The sequence below is a fragment of the Onychomys torridus genome, chromosome 19 (genome assembly GCF_903995425.1).
Source record: "Onychomys torridus chromosome 19, mOncTor1.1, whole genome shotgun sequence".
Classification (NCBI taxonomy): domain Eukaryota; kingdom Metazoa; phylum Chordata; class Mammalia; order Rodentia; family Cricetidae; genus Onychomys; species Onychomys torridus.
The window spans coordinates 36,845,605-36,864,162 of record NC_050461.1 but is presented as its reverse complement, the minus strand read 5'-3'; the positions used below and the strand labels follow the sequence as shown (position 1 = coordinate 36,864,162).

Sequence of the window (18,558 nt, the reverse complement as noted above, 5' to 3'; positions counted from 1 at the left end):
AGTGGAAGACGAGAGTAAACACGGATAACAGAGAGCCCATTCCAGCTGGAGCACCAGAAGCCAACCAGCCTGTCACCTGCTGGATGTGTAGAAGCCATCCTATCCAACCCTGCCATGGAACTGTGAGAGGGCTTTAAATCCCATGTGGCCACTAGGCTTTGGGGTGTCCCACCTCATGACAAAGGCTAAAGGACTCCAGAAAATCAGGCAAAACACCCAAACAAGACTACTCTTCACTACAGCTCTTTTTTCTTATTCTGAAAGATAATAAAAGAAACTACATCTGAGAAACAAGAATGTGGTACCATTCAAAAGCCCCTGGAACTAGGCTTGGTGGCGCACGCCTTTACACCCAACATTTGGGAGGAAGAGGCAGACATATCTCTGTAAAGCCAGTCTGAGCTACATAGTGAGTGTCTCAAAAAACAAAACACAAACAAAAAGCCCCTGGAAATTCAAAGTATTAGAAGGCAAATCCAAGGATGTGCTCCATTTCCAGCAAGTGTAACAGAATAATAGAGATAAGTAAGAGATAAACAAAAGGATTTTCCCTCCCATCAAGGGGAGTTGGGAATGTCAATCTAAGAGGTACCATGTCACATCAACAGAGTTCCAGTACTTTGTAAGTGTAAAGAGAGGAGTTCATCAAAGAAATAATGCAAAAGTAAAGTTTCTCTAAAGTGAGGATCTAAGTTTATATATTCAATAATCTGACACAGTTCACAGTAAATGAAGAGGGAGGGGCTGAGGAACCACATCATGGTGGGATTCAAGACACCAGAGACTTTAAGAGAAAAACTGAACCCTTTAGTCTAGAGGATAAAGATGAGAGGGGAGAAGAATAAGAATATTAGACATCAAGACAGTAACAGTATAAGGTAGAAACTTTTTAAGTTTCTAAAGGAAAATATCTGTAATTTAAAGGACTACATGACCCAGCAACGTAACAATCGAGCTTTAAGCATGAATGAAGGTATTCTCAAACTTCCAATGTCTCAACTTCTGAGAATGTCTGAGGGGAAAAAATAAAGAAAAGAAAATATGGGGTTAGGAGACAAGTCTTAAAATATGAGAAATAAACAAAAGGCTTTTTCCTTCATGTCCAGCAGGCTAGAATAGAGCATGGTCGGATGAAAGCCTTCAAAAGAGATGTTTACAGAAGAAGCAAAAAAACTTCAAAAAATATGCTAAGTGTGTAGAAGTGGTTTACAAATCTGACAGAAGAGAGCAACCTTCCAAAGTTAAAACAAAAAATAAAACCACCACTCAGGCACTTGAACCTTCAGATTCTACACCGACAGTTAGCTCTCAATGTATCAGTCTTCAGAGAACTGTGATTCTGCAGCCAGCCTGGGCTATACAGTGAGATCTTTGCCTCCAAAAAGCAAAATAAAAAATCTAAGGCAATGGAAACATGAAGAAATGAACTCTAATTTACAACAGTGTCCTTGACAAAACTGTTTCTATATGGGAATATATATTTTGGTTCAACACTATTGACATGCAGCAGAAACACTAGGGATTTTCCCCAGAGGGAGATATATAGTCATCCACCTTAAATACCAGTCTAGTCAAAAGACAGTACCTAAAACTGGAGAATTAAAAGAACAATATAAAATCCTGGTGTCAAAACTCTTGAAGAATCAGTTAGCATTTCGAAGTGTTCTACTCTGGCGGTGGAGACAGCAGAATTTAGTGGAAAGAGGACAGGAGTCATTTTTATCTGATGCTGTAGCATTCTGTTAAAGTTATAAACTGTTATATAGCATGCATTTTTTCCTTTTAGAAGTTCAACAGTTTTAATTTCACACCTACACTGACCAACTCCTTGCTATTCAAGTTATGGCTAAAATGTGCCCAAGTCTTTGTCATACATATAAACTGACCACTACACTCCCCCAACCAAAGTCATGCCTGGGCTTTCAATCATCCCCCATTTTCTTTTTGATGCTATCAACAGTCTTGTCTTCCACAATTTTCAAATTAATTCAGTTAATAAGAAGTCAAACTGTCCCTTCCTGTTTCCTGCTTTCCCTGTTTTTACAAGGATCACAGCCTGCTAGGCACATTCAAGGATTCAAACTATTTCACAGTAAAGAGAATAATGCAATTCCTTCTCTAAATTTTTACCCTGTTGTGAAAAGTTAAGCATTAGTGATCCTTTCTTCAAATTAGCACAGAACAAAAACAACTGTACCCAGTACAGTGACATCACAATACAAAAACCACCAGCCCACTAGGTGAAGCTGAAATACTCATGTTACATAGCCCTTGGCTAGAACAAAAACATGTCAGTTACAATTAAATAAAAGAAAAAAATAATGCAATTCCATCATGTTTGCTTTTGGGGTTTTAACAAACAGAAAGCAGGCAAGGTGAATCAACACCTATACCTTGAAGGTGACAAGGAACATCGTATTCAATCTCATCGTGTCTTGAGGGGCTTAAGAATAGAGTTCCATCCACAAGTGGGAACTGTTCAAACACGGGGAGTGCCCGGTGGCACAAGGCGCAGTTTACAACATTTCTGTGGCTGGCACTGAGGGCTGCAAGAATAAACTTCCGGAGATCCTCGCCTTGGCCCACTTGGGCATCGTCTTCCATCCGAACATGGAAAGTGTTCAGCTTATGCCTGGGGATGTGAGCAAGGAGTTCAGAGAGGTCCAGTCGCCGCAGGAACTGTACAGGGGTGTCAAAGTGCCCTGCTCTGTGTACAGACAGACCAGCCGAACTGTAATCAAAGTGGGCATTTCTGAACACATGGCCCCCGGGCATGGCCTTTTTGTGAGGCTCAAGATGAATGGCGTTCTTTAAGAATTCCCCAAGGTATCTGGAGGAACGGGGACCACTGAAGTGGGCCGGGGAGAGGATAGAGTAACCAGAGGGTGGGGACTGGCCAGGGGAGCCACAGGGGGAGCGGGCCCCGTAGGCTGCAGCATTGACTGCCTTTTCCTGGGAGCTCTGCCTGTCCATGGAGTGCCGCCGGGGGAGGTCGTGGTTCAGGCCTTTCTGGGACTTGTTCAGGGGCCTGCATTTTTTTGTATCCTCCCCAGCCTCGCCTGGAGGCCTCGCTGTGTTCTTTTCTGACCCAGACTTCTTCTTTTTCTCGTCTTGCATCCGCTTTACCTGGTACCAGTCTGTGTCCTTTTTTAAGTGGCCCTGCCCACAGCGGCAGGAACAGAAGCGGAAGGCCAGGTCGTAGCCCTTCTTGGTCCACATGTTCTGGCGGCACTGCTTCTCGTTCCAGCTGCGGGCCCTGCCGATGCAGTTGAACTGCACCAGGATGCTGCTCTCCCACTCATAGAAGCACTGCAGGTGCATCCAGGGGCTGCAGGGGCAGTGCTCGTTGTTACACACCACCTTCTGGTAGTCATCCTTCTCCAGGTCCACCGGCCTCCCGAAGCTGCAGATCAGGGGCGTGGCACACGGAGCTTCTAAAGAAGAATAGAGCACGGTCAGTACAGAGGCTCTGAGGACCCCCCCCCCTTGGGGGGGGCACCAACCCATCCCCACCGGCCCAGCTAGACCATGACTGGAACCAACACCAGGCTGATTTAGAAACATTCACCATTTTCTTCTAATATGATGCTTTCCCAAAAGAATTTACTTTCTATTATTAACTATCTGCTGAAAAACATACTGTTAAGTTTCAAGACACCGAAATCCTTCATAAGTCAATTGTGTTTCAGGCCTTATGACAGTGTGGTATACAGTTCGCTCAGGATGTGGGTGTAAGAACAGGCACTTCCGGAACTCTTTAAGAGTGAGTCACTGCAGGACGACTAGGGATCACTATGAAGACATCAGACCAACCCGCTGTGGCGGCGTCTTCAAGTGCTCGCTCTATCAGGGGTTTTAGCCTTTCCTGAACAGCAATATCACTGAGAAAAGAGACCAGCCTCATCTCAACTTTTCTTCTAGCGTCATCAGACACTAATGGCAGGATGTCGGATCAAACAGAACTCCACTGTCCAGTTGTGAAAGAAAACAACCACTCTCTTTTTCAAATTTTTCCTCTTTTATTTTTATCATATTTATTTATTTATTTTATAATTAACTTAATTTCACATATCAGCCATGGATTCCCCTGTCCTCCCTCCTCCCACTCCCAGTCCTCCCCCCCAATCCACCCCTCATTCCCACCTCCTCCAAGGCAAAGTCTCCCCTAGGGAGTCAGCCCAGCCTGGTAGACTCAGCCAAGGCAGGTCCAGTCCCCTCCTCCCTACACCAAAGCTGAGCAAAGTGTCCCACCATAGTACCCAGGCTCCAAAAAGCCAGCCCATGCACCAAGGACAGGTCCCGGTCCCACTGCCTGGGGAACCTCCCAAACAGTTCAAGTTAATCAACTGTCCCACTTATCCATGGGGGCTCCTCAGCCACTGGTTCACAGTTCATATGTTTCCACTAATTTGGCTATTTGTCCCTGTGCTTTTTCCAATCATGAGACCTTTCCAGGTCTCAATATCTCTCGCTCATACAATCCCTCCTCTCTCTTTCTCACCATTGGGCTCCCAGAGCTCCACCTGGGGCTCAGTTGTGGATCTCTACATCCGCTTCCATCAGACACTGGATGAGAGTTCTATCATGACAGCCATGGTGTTCGGCCATCAGATTACCAGAGCAGGTCAGCTGAGGCACTCTCTCGACCACTGCCAGTACTCCACAGTGGAGGTATCTTTGTGGATTTCTGGGGACCTCTCTAGCACTCTGCTTCTTCCTATTCCTCTGGGGTCTTCATTCATCATGGTATCTCCCTCCCCATTCTCCCACTCTGTTCCTGATCCAGCTGGGACCTCCCGCTCCCCTAAGCTCTCTTTCCCCTGACCCTTGCCCTCCATTACCCCCCCACCCCCACTCCCCACCCCCGCCACCCCAAGTTGGTAGAGCATGAGACTCAACCATTCTCTTAAAGTATACAGACAGAAAACAACAAAGAGGTATTTCTGCAGTCTTAAATATGTTACTTATGCAGGGTCCAAACAGCTAACAGGTTCTTAGAAACGAATAAAACATACTAACAAAGCAGACCCATTTCTTAAGAGGTAAATGTGTGTATATACTTATATTATATAGATGGGTTATCATTTTTAGTGAGAATTGATGCTTAGAGAGTTCACAGTACCTAGCATATAAAGCTTACTAATGGTGTTCTTATCAATAATGGAATCCTTACTACACAGCTTATATAATTTTTATTTGTTTAGAAGCTTTGTAAGGTAATAGCTGAAGGGTCTAAACAAGAGATAGTAAAATTGTGTATTCAAAGAGGGAAATTACGAGCCTGGCAGGGCAGAAACAGAGTAGACGCAGTTCTGGCCATGCCAAGGAAGAAGACATGATGCCCAAACTAGCAGTTGCCAGGTATGTGGGCAGGGGCTAAGTGTGACTACCTGCCCAGAAAAGACCAGCACATCAAACAACAAACCAACAGGCTAGTCCAACTGGTCTCTGCACTTCCGCAATTTTCAACCTAATTCACTAACTCCCCTTGGATTCCAGTCTGCATTTCCATGCTGTTCCTCTTCTGCCTCCTGCCAGGACTAGTGCTCAGCATTTCTCTCTTCACTTCCCTAAGTAAAACTAAAAGCAAACTTGCTAGTCCTTAACCAGGGCACTAGAAGCATTTGGACAATTCTTTGTGGAGCGTGACTGTAACACTGGCATTACAGGAAGTTAACATTACTGGATCCTGAGCATTTGACCTGTATAACTAACTCCACCCACCTCAACTTCCTATGATTTGGGGGTGGGCTACTGGGGCTGGACCCCAGGCCTTGGCCCATGCTAGGAAAAGTGCTCTACCACTGTGCTGCACCCCCAGCTCTACCCAACTGGGAACCATTGGGTCTGATCAAAAAGGTTCCAAGCGCTACACAGAGGCATTTAAAGTCCATCTGCTATAAATGAGATGCTAAGGAAGCATTCTGCGACTTAAAAGTTGTTTTAGATGCCATACCTACGGTGCTGGCACTGTGAAACTTGGGACAGGGAGAAAAGGAGCACACTATCAGGGAACGTGAAAGCCTGAACTCAGGGAGCAATGCCAGAGAGCTGTCAGTGCAGAAGACACAGAAGAGCAACGATCTGACTGACTTCCCTGTCTGACTTGTTTGATGGAGGAGAGTTCAGACAGAGTAGAGATGGAGCCACACATTCAGAGACGCAGGTTAAACTTCTAGGACCCAAGAGACATGCGAAGAGAATACAAAACGTGAACATACACAAGGGACTGGGAAGAAAGTTGTGAGAGTAGGTACTCACACCAAGGATGGCACAAGCAAGTCTGCTACAGTAAGCCTGTGCAAATACTACTAGCTCCGACTCCTGCATTCCAATTACCTTCTTCAGAGAGGGATGACAGGGCCTGAGCAAAATAGCCCTAAGTGACTACTGTGGTTTCTCCAGCTGCCCCTGGGAGTCTAAATCCTAATCTTCGTTTGTCTAAATCCCATTTTACACAAGAGAGCAAGTCACAGTATTAATTCTGCCACCAGAATGCCTGTCTACCAGTAGCATTTCTAGCAGTGGTTCTCAACGTTCCTAAGGCTGTGACCCTTTAATGCAGTTCCTCAGGTTGTGGTGACCCCCAACCATAGACACCATTTTCGTTGCTACTTCATAACTGTAATTTTGCTACTGTGATGAATCATAATGTAGTATCTGTGTTTTCTGATGGTCTTAGGTTGACCCCTGTGAAAGGGTTGTTTGACCCCCAAAGGAGTGACAACCCACAGGTTGAGAACATGTGATTTACAAGCTAAGTACCCTTGAACAAGTTACTTCTTGTCAGTTTCTTCTGTGAAAAATGCAGATAAAAACAATAGTTGGCTGTTAATGATGAAAAATACATGCACATACACGTGGTGCTTAAAATAGATAGGGCGTGACATCTACAAAACCTTAGTTCCTCCTGCCTACTGCTTCAAGGCCTACCTCCAGACACCAACTGCACCACCTAACCCAGGGCATTTACAATCAGAGGCAGCCTGCCACAGGTATTTCTCTGTGGCAAGGAAAGCTGACTAGTATAAGTTACCACTCTACCCTGTGAGTCCTACATGCTTACACATCAGCCACTGTAATGTGGCCTTGTAACTAGGCCACAAAAACAAATACAAAGTCAAGAGCCTGCTTACCGTTGAGTAATAAATGCAGCAGACACCTCACTCTGTGCCACACCTCCAACCTCAGAGGGAGGATGGAAGGATGGGAGGAAAGCAGATGAAGCAATAGGGGCCAGAAATAGTAAAAGGAAGAGCACATCAGGAACAGCCCAGGGACTTCTGTTGGTGCCCTCCCCTCTCGTGCAGTCTTCCCTTCCCCTGTCCCCACTGGACAGGCAACAGAGAAGAGAAAGAGAGATGGAGTGCAGGTGCTAATTCTGCTGCTGACCTACCCTGAGTCACTTACCATCTGCCAAGATGAAAACATCTGCCTATTCACCTCAGATGTATGTAGACTTTCTAAACTGTACAGTTCCATTCTACTCTGACTGTTTTCTATTACTTCTACCATAACCTTAGAGGCTCACTCTCCAACTAAATGCAAACTGCCCCATCGTATTTCCTACTTTTTCTGTTTCGGATTTACCATACAGTAAGTGCTTAGAAATTAATTAAGTGGGTGATGCCACATCATTCTCCATTTCCTAACCAAAACTTCTAGGAAAAGATTCTGTGACTCTAAGAAAACAGCACCAATAGCATTCTAAATCATATCTACAATAAATTAGTTATACATAAAATCCCTAACTCTTTTGTTGTCTTGAGACAGGGTCTCACTACATAGCCCTGGCTATCTTGGAACTTACTACATAGACCATGGCAGGCCTCAACCTCATGAGATAAACTTGGTGCTAAGATTAGAGGTGTGCACCACTTAACATTCATACTTCTTAAGAATAGCAGCCCCACAAAGATAAAAATGGGATGAACTAGCCAGGTACAACTAAAGCCCTTTAATAAAGAAGAGTAACCCTACATTCAGTAAAAGCATGTGTCAGAAACATCTCTTGGGACATAAATTATAACAACCTAACAAGTGATACTGAAAATGTTCTTTTATACAGTCAGCAATGTTAAAAAATACATGTATGTCTACAGAGCTCAGGAAACAGCTCAGCTAGTAAAGTGCTTGCTGTCACCCACGAGTGCATGAGTTTGAATCCCCAGAACCATCATAAAAGCCAGGTGCAGTGGTCCTCATTTGTTAACCCCAGGACTGCAGGGAGGAGGCAGACAGGCAGATCCTTAGAGCTTGCTGGCTAGCCAGTCTAACCAATCAGTGAGCTCCATGCTTAATAGGACACTATCTTAAAAAATAAAGTGAAGCCCAATAAAGACTCCCAAGGCCAACTTCTGACTTTCCACATGCACACAGGTGTATACACACAAATTTGTATACACACATACCATACACACACCACACATCATATATACTATCCCCCCATACACATACCAAAAACACATATATAACCTTCCAGGGTCTGTTTTCATAGGTTTATCATCAAGTATTCAGGACCCAGTTTCTATTTCTCCATGCTCAAGAGAAAATATACAAGGGTCTGGTCATTCTGGGCAAAACCCTGAAGAGTTTCAAGTCTCTAAAATAGTAACAGGGCTAAAGTCTCTTGTCCATCTGTCTTCTCTTCCCCAAACTCCTCATCCTATACACTGCCTCTACTTCAGGCCTAATAAATAACCTTTTAAAGGGTCTGGGGAACAGTCAAAATGCATAGAACAGCTGACTATGTGATGACCACCCCCAGTTAGTTAATACACCTACAACACAAGTCCTACATCTAATTGGGAGTACTATGGAGAAGAGGAGTAGAAGAGCCAATGGACCAGGGTGTCTCTGCTATGAGACAGTGTCTTCTATTCTTACAAGGATGCTGCATCCGTGAAATCTCAACAATATCATCACCTAAACAAAATCTGCAGAACACAACACTAGCTGACATGCCAATATGGGTGGGGGAAAATCTCACAAGGCCCCACCCTTAAATGAGGGCTACAGGCAATCATCGGCTGCTAAGAGCAAGAGATTAGTCTTCTCCAGGCACAAGCCTCCTGACAGATTTATCTAATCCCAAATGGTCAACCCTAAATACACATACATAAGATCAACACTAAATGGACTCAGCAGTGTGTGTGTGTGTGTGTGTGTGTGTGTGTGTGTGTGTGTGTGTGTGTGTGTAATAATAATTAAAGAGAAGAATTTGAGAGAGAGTTGGGGGGGCACACAGGAGGAGTTGGAAGGAAGAGAGACCAGAGTAGAAATGATATAGTATTCATGTATGAAATTTTCAAAAAATAAAAACAAATTTAAAACAATAAAAAGTAGTCATTGACTGCTCACCTGTAAATCCCACCTGACAAAACCTTAAAGCTCCCATTCACACTAACCGTGCCACAAGTAGGGTAGTACTGCTTTCAGGACTTTAACTGTAAAACTGAGTTCTCTCCAGCACTCTTAAGACAATTTCAAGAATCCTAAGCAGACCGAGAGCTAGGTGGGGCTGGGTCAGGAAGATCATCTGAAGTTCTAAAGGTTTTCTAGACCTTTAAAGTCTACAGTGGAGACAAGGTCTTATGTAACCTTGCACACCCATGACCCTGTGTAATAAATGTTCTGTTGATGGAAGGAACCCACCCAGCAAATGCAGTTCTCATTTGAGTTACTGTCCGAGTTACTGGTGAACTGTTGTGGGAATTCGTTTCCACCAATGGCTTTAGTGGGTACAAACCCTAGGACGTGGCTTTCTGTCTGCACACCACTACTCCCTCTGCTCTTAAGGGGTCACCTATGCAGACAGAAAGCCACACCCCAGGGTTTGTACTCCCAAAGCCATTGGTGGAAACGAATTCCCGCAACAGTGAACTGAGACAGAAAGGAGGGAACAGTACCCAGCCCTTTTTATCACCTCACTTCCTCAAACAACTATGAGTCCAGCCTTCTGTACTCAGGACACCAAACATGAACTTCAGGATTTCTGAACAACTCCATGTCAAAATAGTATCTCTCACATCATGAAATTACTGATAACTGTTTTCATTTTCTAGCTTCAGATGTGGGAGTCAATCTATGTAGCTATGACACTAAGTTCTCAATTTATTAGTTTTCAGGCCTTGACCAAGAAGACACTTAACTGCTGCTCCCGTGCCACTGTTTTCTTACGTGTAAAATGGTAGAAATAACAGTGCCTACCTCAAAGGGTCACTATGAGTAATAAAAGTTATTGAAATAGTTCAAATAGAGCTTAACACATTCATTTAACTATAAGCCATTATTGCTAAAAAAAAAAAAAAAAAAAAAAAAACTAATTTCACAACACTTGATGTTAAAAAAAAAAAAAATCAAGAAACTAAGTTTGTAACACTGCTCCACAACGGTGACCAACCTTTCCACTCAGGCAGCCTGCCTAGACACATGGGGAGATGGGGAGTATAGCTCGCACTTCAAGCAGTGTCATTAACCCTTCTCACTTATCCCTTACACTACACACAAGTACACGCCCTCCTTTCTCACCTGGTTCCTCTTAGCTTTCTCTTAACCTCAAATCCCTCCATAAACTCCTAGACCGAAGAAGCTCCTGACTGCAGCCTATGCCGTCTCTCTGCAGAGAGTCTCCAAGCAGCACATTGAATGCTCCCAGTCGCACTGCTACCATTATCTTGCCACACTACTTTCAACGTAGGGACTTTTCACATTTGTTTTAAGCGGTGGTATAAAGGGTACAAAGCAATAAAGTGGTGGTAGTGTGTTTTTCTCTACAACAAACAAAGCAGGATGGCACACTCCAAACATTTCACTAATTGACTTGTTTTAACACCTTAAAGATGTTCTCAGTGTCAGAAAAATAAGTACTTTGCTATGCCTTTTTTCCAACCTAAGCCTTTTTATTCCACACTTGGGTGACAGGGATTCATAAAGCATAAAACTAAATTTTATTCATGAAGCTGGTCCTAAAGACCTGTCCCAACAAAAAACAATCATCTTAAGTCTGGGATCAAGCATGGGGAAAACATGCTCAAAACACATAAATATGCAATCACTGTGTTGTATCTGGATTCATAGGTGTCTTAAATTTTATCAGCTTTAGTTCTACTGATATTTCAGTGTATCTCATAAATTAACAGTGTGACAGGTCATAATATCTTTCATCCCATCTCTTCCAAAGTTACTAACTTTCACAATGATTTAAACACTAATATCAATTCACCCAAGGGTATAGAATTTTAAATTATAACAGTAAACATCAAAATAACACTATGTCACCCAGATCTTTGAAGATATTCTATTAAGGTTAAGCATTCACATAATAACAATGCCAAAAGTTAATAGTTCTAAGATAAAAAGGCAGGATCATTGAGTAACAAAGTATACTTATAACTCAATGACATGCCAGCTTTAGAAATATAAAATGTGTTTGGAGAAATTTGGAGGAATGTGTTTGCTAAAATTCTGCACATAATGTAAAGCTTTTATTAATTATTATTTATGTCATTATTTGAGATTTGTATAATTACATTTATATAATAGGCTCATACTGTCCTAAACAATAAATGTGCAGGCTACTTTTTCCCTTGCTCAGCTTTAGAGCTTAAGGATACTAGAAAACTACATGGGACCTGAGGATCTAAATGATCTAATAGCACTCCTCTGAAGGAAAAGCAGGGTCAGATCTCTAAACTACACCACATCATAAAACTAGATGTAGATTATCTACAGAGAGCTTTTTGAACAGTTAAACATCGTATCTCATTTTTACAGACTTCATGCCATTTTATAGCACTACACTACAATTTTAAAGCCTTTTTGTTAAGAAAGCAAGCTTGGTTTTGATGATCTTTGTCAATATTCCCTTTGTCAGTAACAAATAGTAAAATTTGGCCTAAATCAAATGCCTTTATTTTACAGATTCCCACTTACCATGTAAGTTATAGTGCAGCACCTCAAAATGTATTTCCTCTCCCTTGATGAGTCCTCAAATGGTGTCTGAAGGACAAAACCCATAGGAAGGTCCCTGACCTCCCCCAACTCTGGAATTTCTATGGCTGGAGATGCAAAGAGGTTTATCTCTTCCCTAAGCTGTCCAACAGATAAAGCATGATTGTCTGACTATCTGGCAATGTGAGCAGTAAAGACCAGCTTTCTGACAGAAAATACAACCAATATTCACTACTATTCAGTATGTTCTAGAAGCTCAACTGAGAAGTAATTTTAAGTCACATTTCATAGATATGATAATCACAGTAACTAAAACAAGGACATATGGAAAAAAGCATAATATATTTCGTAAATGCTTGTCTTAGTTAAGGTTTCTATTGCTGTGATTTAAAAAGCCCAGGACCAAAAGCAACTTCAGGAACAAAAGGTGTACTTCAGCTTACAACTTTCAGTTCCCACTCTCACTGAGGGAAGTCAGGACAGGAACTCAAGGCAGACACTGAAGCTGGGACCACAGAGAAACACTGCTTAGTGGCTTGCTCATTCAAGGCTTGCTTGGCCTGCTTTCTTATATAACTCAGAACCACTTGCCAAAGGATGGCACCACCCACAGTGTGCTAGGCCCTCCCATATCAATCACTAATCAAAAAACTGTCCTACAGGCTTGCCTACAAGCCAATCTGTTGGAGGCATTTTCTCAACTAAGGTTCCCTCTTCCCAGATGACTCTATAGCTTGTGCCAAGTTGACAAAATCTTAACCAGAATAGTGCTTTAAAAGTCAAACTGTAAACTTCACATAGGAAATACTTCAGAGAGCTCTAAGGAAGTTTTCTCAACAAGTCTGTCATAGATAAATGCATAAGAATCCTTCAAAATTTCTCCAATAGGCAGTCTGCCCTACAGTGTGTCATCTTAAATCAGTCCTGGATTTTTCTTATAGGATATGGACACCAGAGACATCATAGTGTAGGACTCCTATGCAAAATAAAATAGACCTCTCAAGCCAAATGTCTCAGAGCTAGTTACTGGGCCACACTGTTTCATTCCTTGGACAAAATGCTTTTAATAATGGGAGCAGACAAAATAAATGTAGTTTATTTACAAAAATGATATCATCCTTAACACTGTTCACCGTTTTACAATGTCTTATAGTTAAGTGACTGGTTTTTGTTTTTAATCTAATAAAGACTAGAGCATAACACCACTACTTATGTTTGCCTCCTCCCCTTGTACTAAAAATATGAAAGCTAAATTTGTGACCTAGCTCTACTAATGGCTTAGGAAAAGCACTATCTTGCCTATTAAGTATGTCCCTATTACTAATGCTCTCTCTAATTATTTACCTTCTACTGTGTATTCTTTTGAAGGCCAATTTAAATTCATTGTGGAAAAGGAGTGTGTAACTAAAACAAGTCTCTTCACCACCTGCTTTCATAACTTCCAATTCAGTTTACCCAAATATGAATTAAAGCCTGTATTTGATAGGTACCAAAGTGCTGGCTCTCTTTTTTCAAAGTCAGCCAGAGAGGGGTGCCCCCTGGTTGGCCTCATTGCCAATTCAGTGAGCACCTTTCCTTTCAGTAACACACAACTTCAAACCCTGCCGGTCTAATAGGTTTACTTCATCTTTTTTGTATTGAAGCAAAATAGTATGGAAGACAGAAAGATAAACACAAATGAGCATCTGGCAATGTTGATAATTTGACAACATCAGTGCTTGCCACTTCCCCTTCTCATTTCTTTGTCTCCTTTTCTCCTTCCCTTTCCTCCCTTTTCTTCCTTCTTTGTTGGGAAGCCTAGGGCATGGCACAGCTACTCTCTACCTGAACTCTACCCCCACCTTTGTTGGGGGGAGAAGGGGAGTGCAGTTTGAGAGAGTATCTCACTATGTAGCACAGGCTGTCCTTGAACTCAAAATCCTTGAGCCTCTTGCCTTAGCCTCCCAAGAGCTGGGATTACAAGTGTGTGCCACCATACTTGACCCCTACTTTAGTGTAGCTAGACTGGTTGGTTGGTTGGTTGGTTGGTTGGTTGTAGTCAGATGTAGTAAATTGGTTCATCTCAGGATGGAATACTTCAACATGTAATGTATTTCTGATCTGGAATCCAAGGGCCCCTGTGTTAAAGGCTTAACGCTCAGCCTGGTTAACAAGAGGTGATGAACTTTGAGAAATGGGGGCCGAATGGAAGGCTTTCAGGTCACTGAGAAAGTGGGGATTTGTGGGATACCAGATGTTTCCTCTCCTTCTCACTTTCTAGCCATTATACAAGTGGTTTAGGTCTACCACGTTTTGATGATGTACAGTTACAGAAACTACAATTTATAAAATCATATGCCAAAATAAACATTTTTTTTCCTTTTTTTTTTTTTTTTTTTTTTTTTGAAATAGGGTCTTCTATGTAGCCTGAAACTGCAACTTACTATGCAGACAGGCTGACCTTGACTTCAGAGACCTATCTGCCTCTGTCTTCTAAGTGATGGGGTAAAATCATGTGCTACCACACCCAGTCTCTTCTTATAAATAGATTGTCTTAAGAATTTGTTGCAGTGACAAAACATGATTACCACACTGTATAAGAAAAGAAAATACATGGCATCTCTGAAAATACTCTAATTCCTATCAGCTGCTGAGGATGTAGGCCAATTCAAGAAATGTCTTAAATAACTGTTATATATATCCAGTGTGGAGTTGGTTATAGGGGTTGAACACAGTATAAATAATAGTAAATCATACTTCCCTTTTTTGTTTGTCTTGTATTTTTTTAAGTCGGATGCTTAAAATTGGGTAGCAACTCAAATGTTGATTTCCTTTTCTTCCAAGATTTGTTATTGCTATTTATTATTGCTAAACAGATTAGATAATATTCTTGAAGTAATTTTGGTGAAGGTTTTTGTCTTATGCAGTCACTAAAGTTTCTCTGTTCAGTGAATTTAGTGTGTACCAGCACAGACTTCCTTAAGTAACTTGAATTAAGTATAATACCCTTTGAAGCAAGGTTATGTGTACGTATGTTGAAGCATACCTTCAAAAGGCATGGCAACTTAAAATTCTCTTTTAACCTTTATTTTCTGATCCTGTGGAACCTGGAGGTTAGCCACAGACAGAAATGGGGCCTTACTTTAAAAGGTTTTCAAGGCATGCATACTTACCTGCCCATAGACTGGTTTTCAAGAATTTTAAGATTACATCTGAGATTGTAAGACCCCATAAAGATACTTCATTCCCCAGATTTTCTTTTTTAAGTTTCATGGACTAATGAACTTTGTCAGCCCCAACTATTATTATTGTCACCTCTGGCAGCTGCAATAATAAATAACTGCTGGCAAGTGTTTTCAACAGACATCTCAAGAACAAGGCTTTTCACTAATAGGTGAACTCTGAGCAGGTCAAGGGGACATGCCCTACCAGAGAGCTTCTAGACCAGTGATTCTCAACCTGTGAGTCACAACCCCTTTAAGAGCAGCATGTCAGATATCCTGCATCCGATATTTACATTATGATTCTAACAGTAGCCAAATTACAGTTATGAAGTAGCAATAAATAGTTTTATGGTTGGGGGGGGTCACCACAACATGAGCAACTATATTAAAGGGTCACAGCATGAGGAAGGTTGAGAACCACTGCTCTAGACAGATTAAATAGTGACAATTTAGCAGGCTAGGATTTTTAGAGAAATTCCAAACCTATCTCACCTTCCATGATTACCAAGCTATATAAGTTTTGAAAGCTACCTTGACATGGAGATTTAAAAAAAGGATGGAATAAGACAAGGTAAAACACATTACTCTGATCCAATTACTTCTATTGAAAAAGCATTCTTGGAATTACTGAAAGCCTTTGGTTAATTTCCAGAGTTTGAAAACTTGATCTTGACAATTTTGCTATTATTCTCATTGCAAGTTAACCTCAGTTAGGAGAGAGGCTTCATGAAAGGATTCCACTCCATGCTAGACTGTTGTCTGGCTGGATCTTGTGTAAGCAACCCCAGCTGCTCTGAGTTCATGAGCGCATGAGTCCCGGCATGTCCGGAAGACTGCTTTGCTTCAGTCCTCTGTGGCCTCTGCTCTTACAGTCTTTCCACCCGCTCTTGTAGGGTAGTCTCAGCTCTGGGTAAGGAGCCATGATACAGATGTCCCATATGTGGCTGAGCGCCCCACAACCCTCCTTCTCTGTACTAGCCACCATCCATGGCTGTGAATGGTTGTCAAACTGCGTCACTTAGATTCTGTTTAAACATGTGAAAATGACAATGCTCACATGAACTGGCAGCTGTCCTCCCATCTACTCAAACCTTCCAAACACTGGGGATGACAACTTACAATGCACAGAGACACACAGCGGAAGTTCAATTACTGTTCTGGTCTATAATCATGTCACACACACATTTAGAAATCTGAGGAGGTCAGACTAAAAGCACCAGTCCTTTTTAGATTATATGCAAAGAACTCTACAACTAGGCTGCTGCCTGCATTTCCCATTGGTCAGCTCACCAGCAGGTAGTAAGCAGAGCCGTGCTGGCTCCGCCTCCTGTGACTGACTCACTGCAGCACCCAGATGACAACTGCACACAGGAGCTCAATGACACCCCCCAGTGCCCATGCACACCTCAAACCTACTGCGTATTTAAGGATTCTCTCTTTAATAACGGGTAAGCTTTTTAAAAGTGAAAACTTAAACAGATTTAAAGTTTTTCACATAAGTTGGAGTAATTTTTCGCCACTTAAAAATAAAACACTCCTTCAGCAAATCCTACAGGCGTGCGCCACCACTACTGGCAAAAGGTTGGGAAAAGACTTTCCAATCAAATGGTCTTAAGAAGCAAGCTGGTGTAGCCATCCTAATATCCAGCAAAATAGACTTCAAACTAAAATCAATCATCCATCAAGATGAAGTCTCAATTCTGAACATTTATGCCCCAAACACAAGGGCACACACATATGTAGAAGAAACATTACTAAAGCTTAAATCACATATAAAACCCCACACATTAACAGTGGGAGACTTCAACACCCCACTTTCACCTCTGGACAAATCGGCCAAATTGAAACTTAACAGAGACATAATGGTCTTAACTGATGTTATGGCTCAAATAGACTTAATCAATATCTACAGAACATTCCACCCAAACAAAAAAGAATATACCTTCTTCTCAGCACCCCATGGAACCTTCTCTAAAATCGACCACATACTTGGCCACAAAGCAAATCTCAACAGATACAAAACAGTTGGAATAACCTCCTGTGTTCTGTCGGACCACCATGGTTTAAAGTTAGATTTCAACAACAGAAAAAACTACAGAAATCCTACAATCTCATGGAAACTGAATAATGCTCAACTGAATCACCAATGGGTTAAGGAAGAAATAAAGAAAGAAATTAAGGACTTCCTAAAGATCAATGAAAATGAATACACCACATACCCAAACTCATGGGATACTATGAAAGCAGTGCTAAGAGGGAAAAATCATAGCACTGAATGCCCACATACAGCAGCTGGAGAAATCTCACGCTAGTGACTTGACAGCACACCTGAAAGCCCTTGAACAGGAAGAAGCAAAGTCTCCCAGGAGGAACAGACGCCAGGAAATTATCAAATTGAGAGCTGAAATCAATAAAATAGAAACAAAGAGAACAATACAAAGGATTAATGAAATAAAGAGTTGGTTCTTTGAGAAAATCAACAAGATAGACAAGCCCTTATCCAAACTAACCAAAAGACAGAGGGAGAACATCCAAATTAACAAAATCAGAAATGAAAAGGAGGATATAACAACAGACAATGAGGAAATCCAGAGAATCATCAGGTCATACTTCAAAAACCTCTACTCCACAAAACTGGAAAATCTAAAAGAAATGGATAATTTTCTGGATAGGTGTCACATACCTAAGGTTAAATCAAGACCAGACAAACCATTTAAATAGTCCAATAACCCCTAAGGAAATAGAATCAGTCATTAAAAGTCTCCCAACCAAAAAAAACCCAGGACCAGATGGTTTCACTGCAGAATTCTACCAGATCTTCAAAGAAGACTTAATACCAATTCTCTTTAAATTGTTCCACACAATAGAAGCAGAAGGAATATTACCAAATTCCTTCTATGAGGCTACAATTACCCTGATTCCTAAACCAAACAAAGATGCAGCAAAGAAAGAGAACTACAGACCAAACTCCCTCATCAACATGGATGCAAAAATACTCAATAAAATTCTGGCAAACAGACTCCAAGAACACATCAAAACAATTATCCACCATGATCAAGTAGGCTTCATCCCAGGGATGCAAGGGTGGTTCAACATATGAAAGTCCGTCAATGTAAAACACCATATAAACAAACTCAAAGAAAAAAAAACACATGATCATCTCACTAGATGCAGAAAAGGCATTTGACAAAATCCAACACCCCTTCATGATAAAGGTCTTGGAGCGATCAGGAATACAGGGAACATACCTAAACATAATAAAGGAAATCTACAGGAAGCCAACAGCCAACATCAAATTAAATGGAGAGAAACTCAAAGCAATACCACTAAAATCAGGAACAAGGCAAGGCTGTCCCCTCTCCCCATACTTATTCAATATAGTACTTGAAGTTCTAGCCAGAGC

At 41.7% G+C, this 18,558-nt stretch overlaps 1 protein-coding gene across 1 annotated transcript in view; it reads right to left on the bottom strand.

Moving 5' to 3' along the window:
- Heca (hdc homolog, cell cycle regulator) overlaps positions 1-18,558 on the bottom strand; it is a 47,239-nt gene that overhangs the window by 8,799 nt on the left and 19,882 nt on the right. Inside the window, 1 exon segment of the mRNA XM_036168935.1 lies at positions 2,394-3,434. Within this exon segment, the coding sequence (XP_036024828.1) occupies positions 2,394-3,434 (1,041 nt within the window).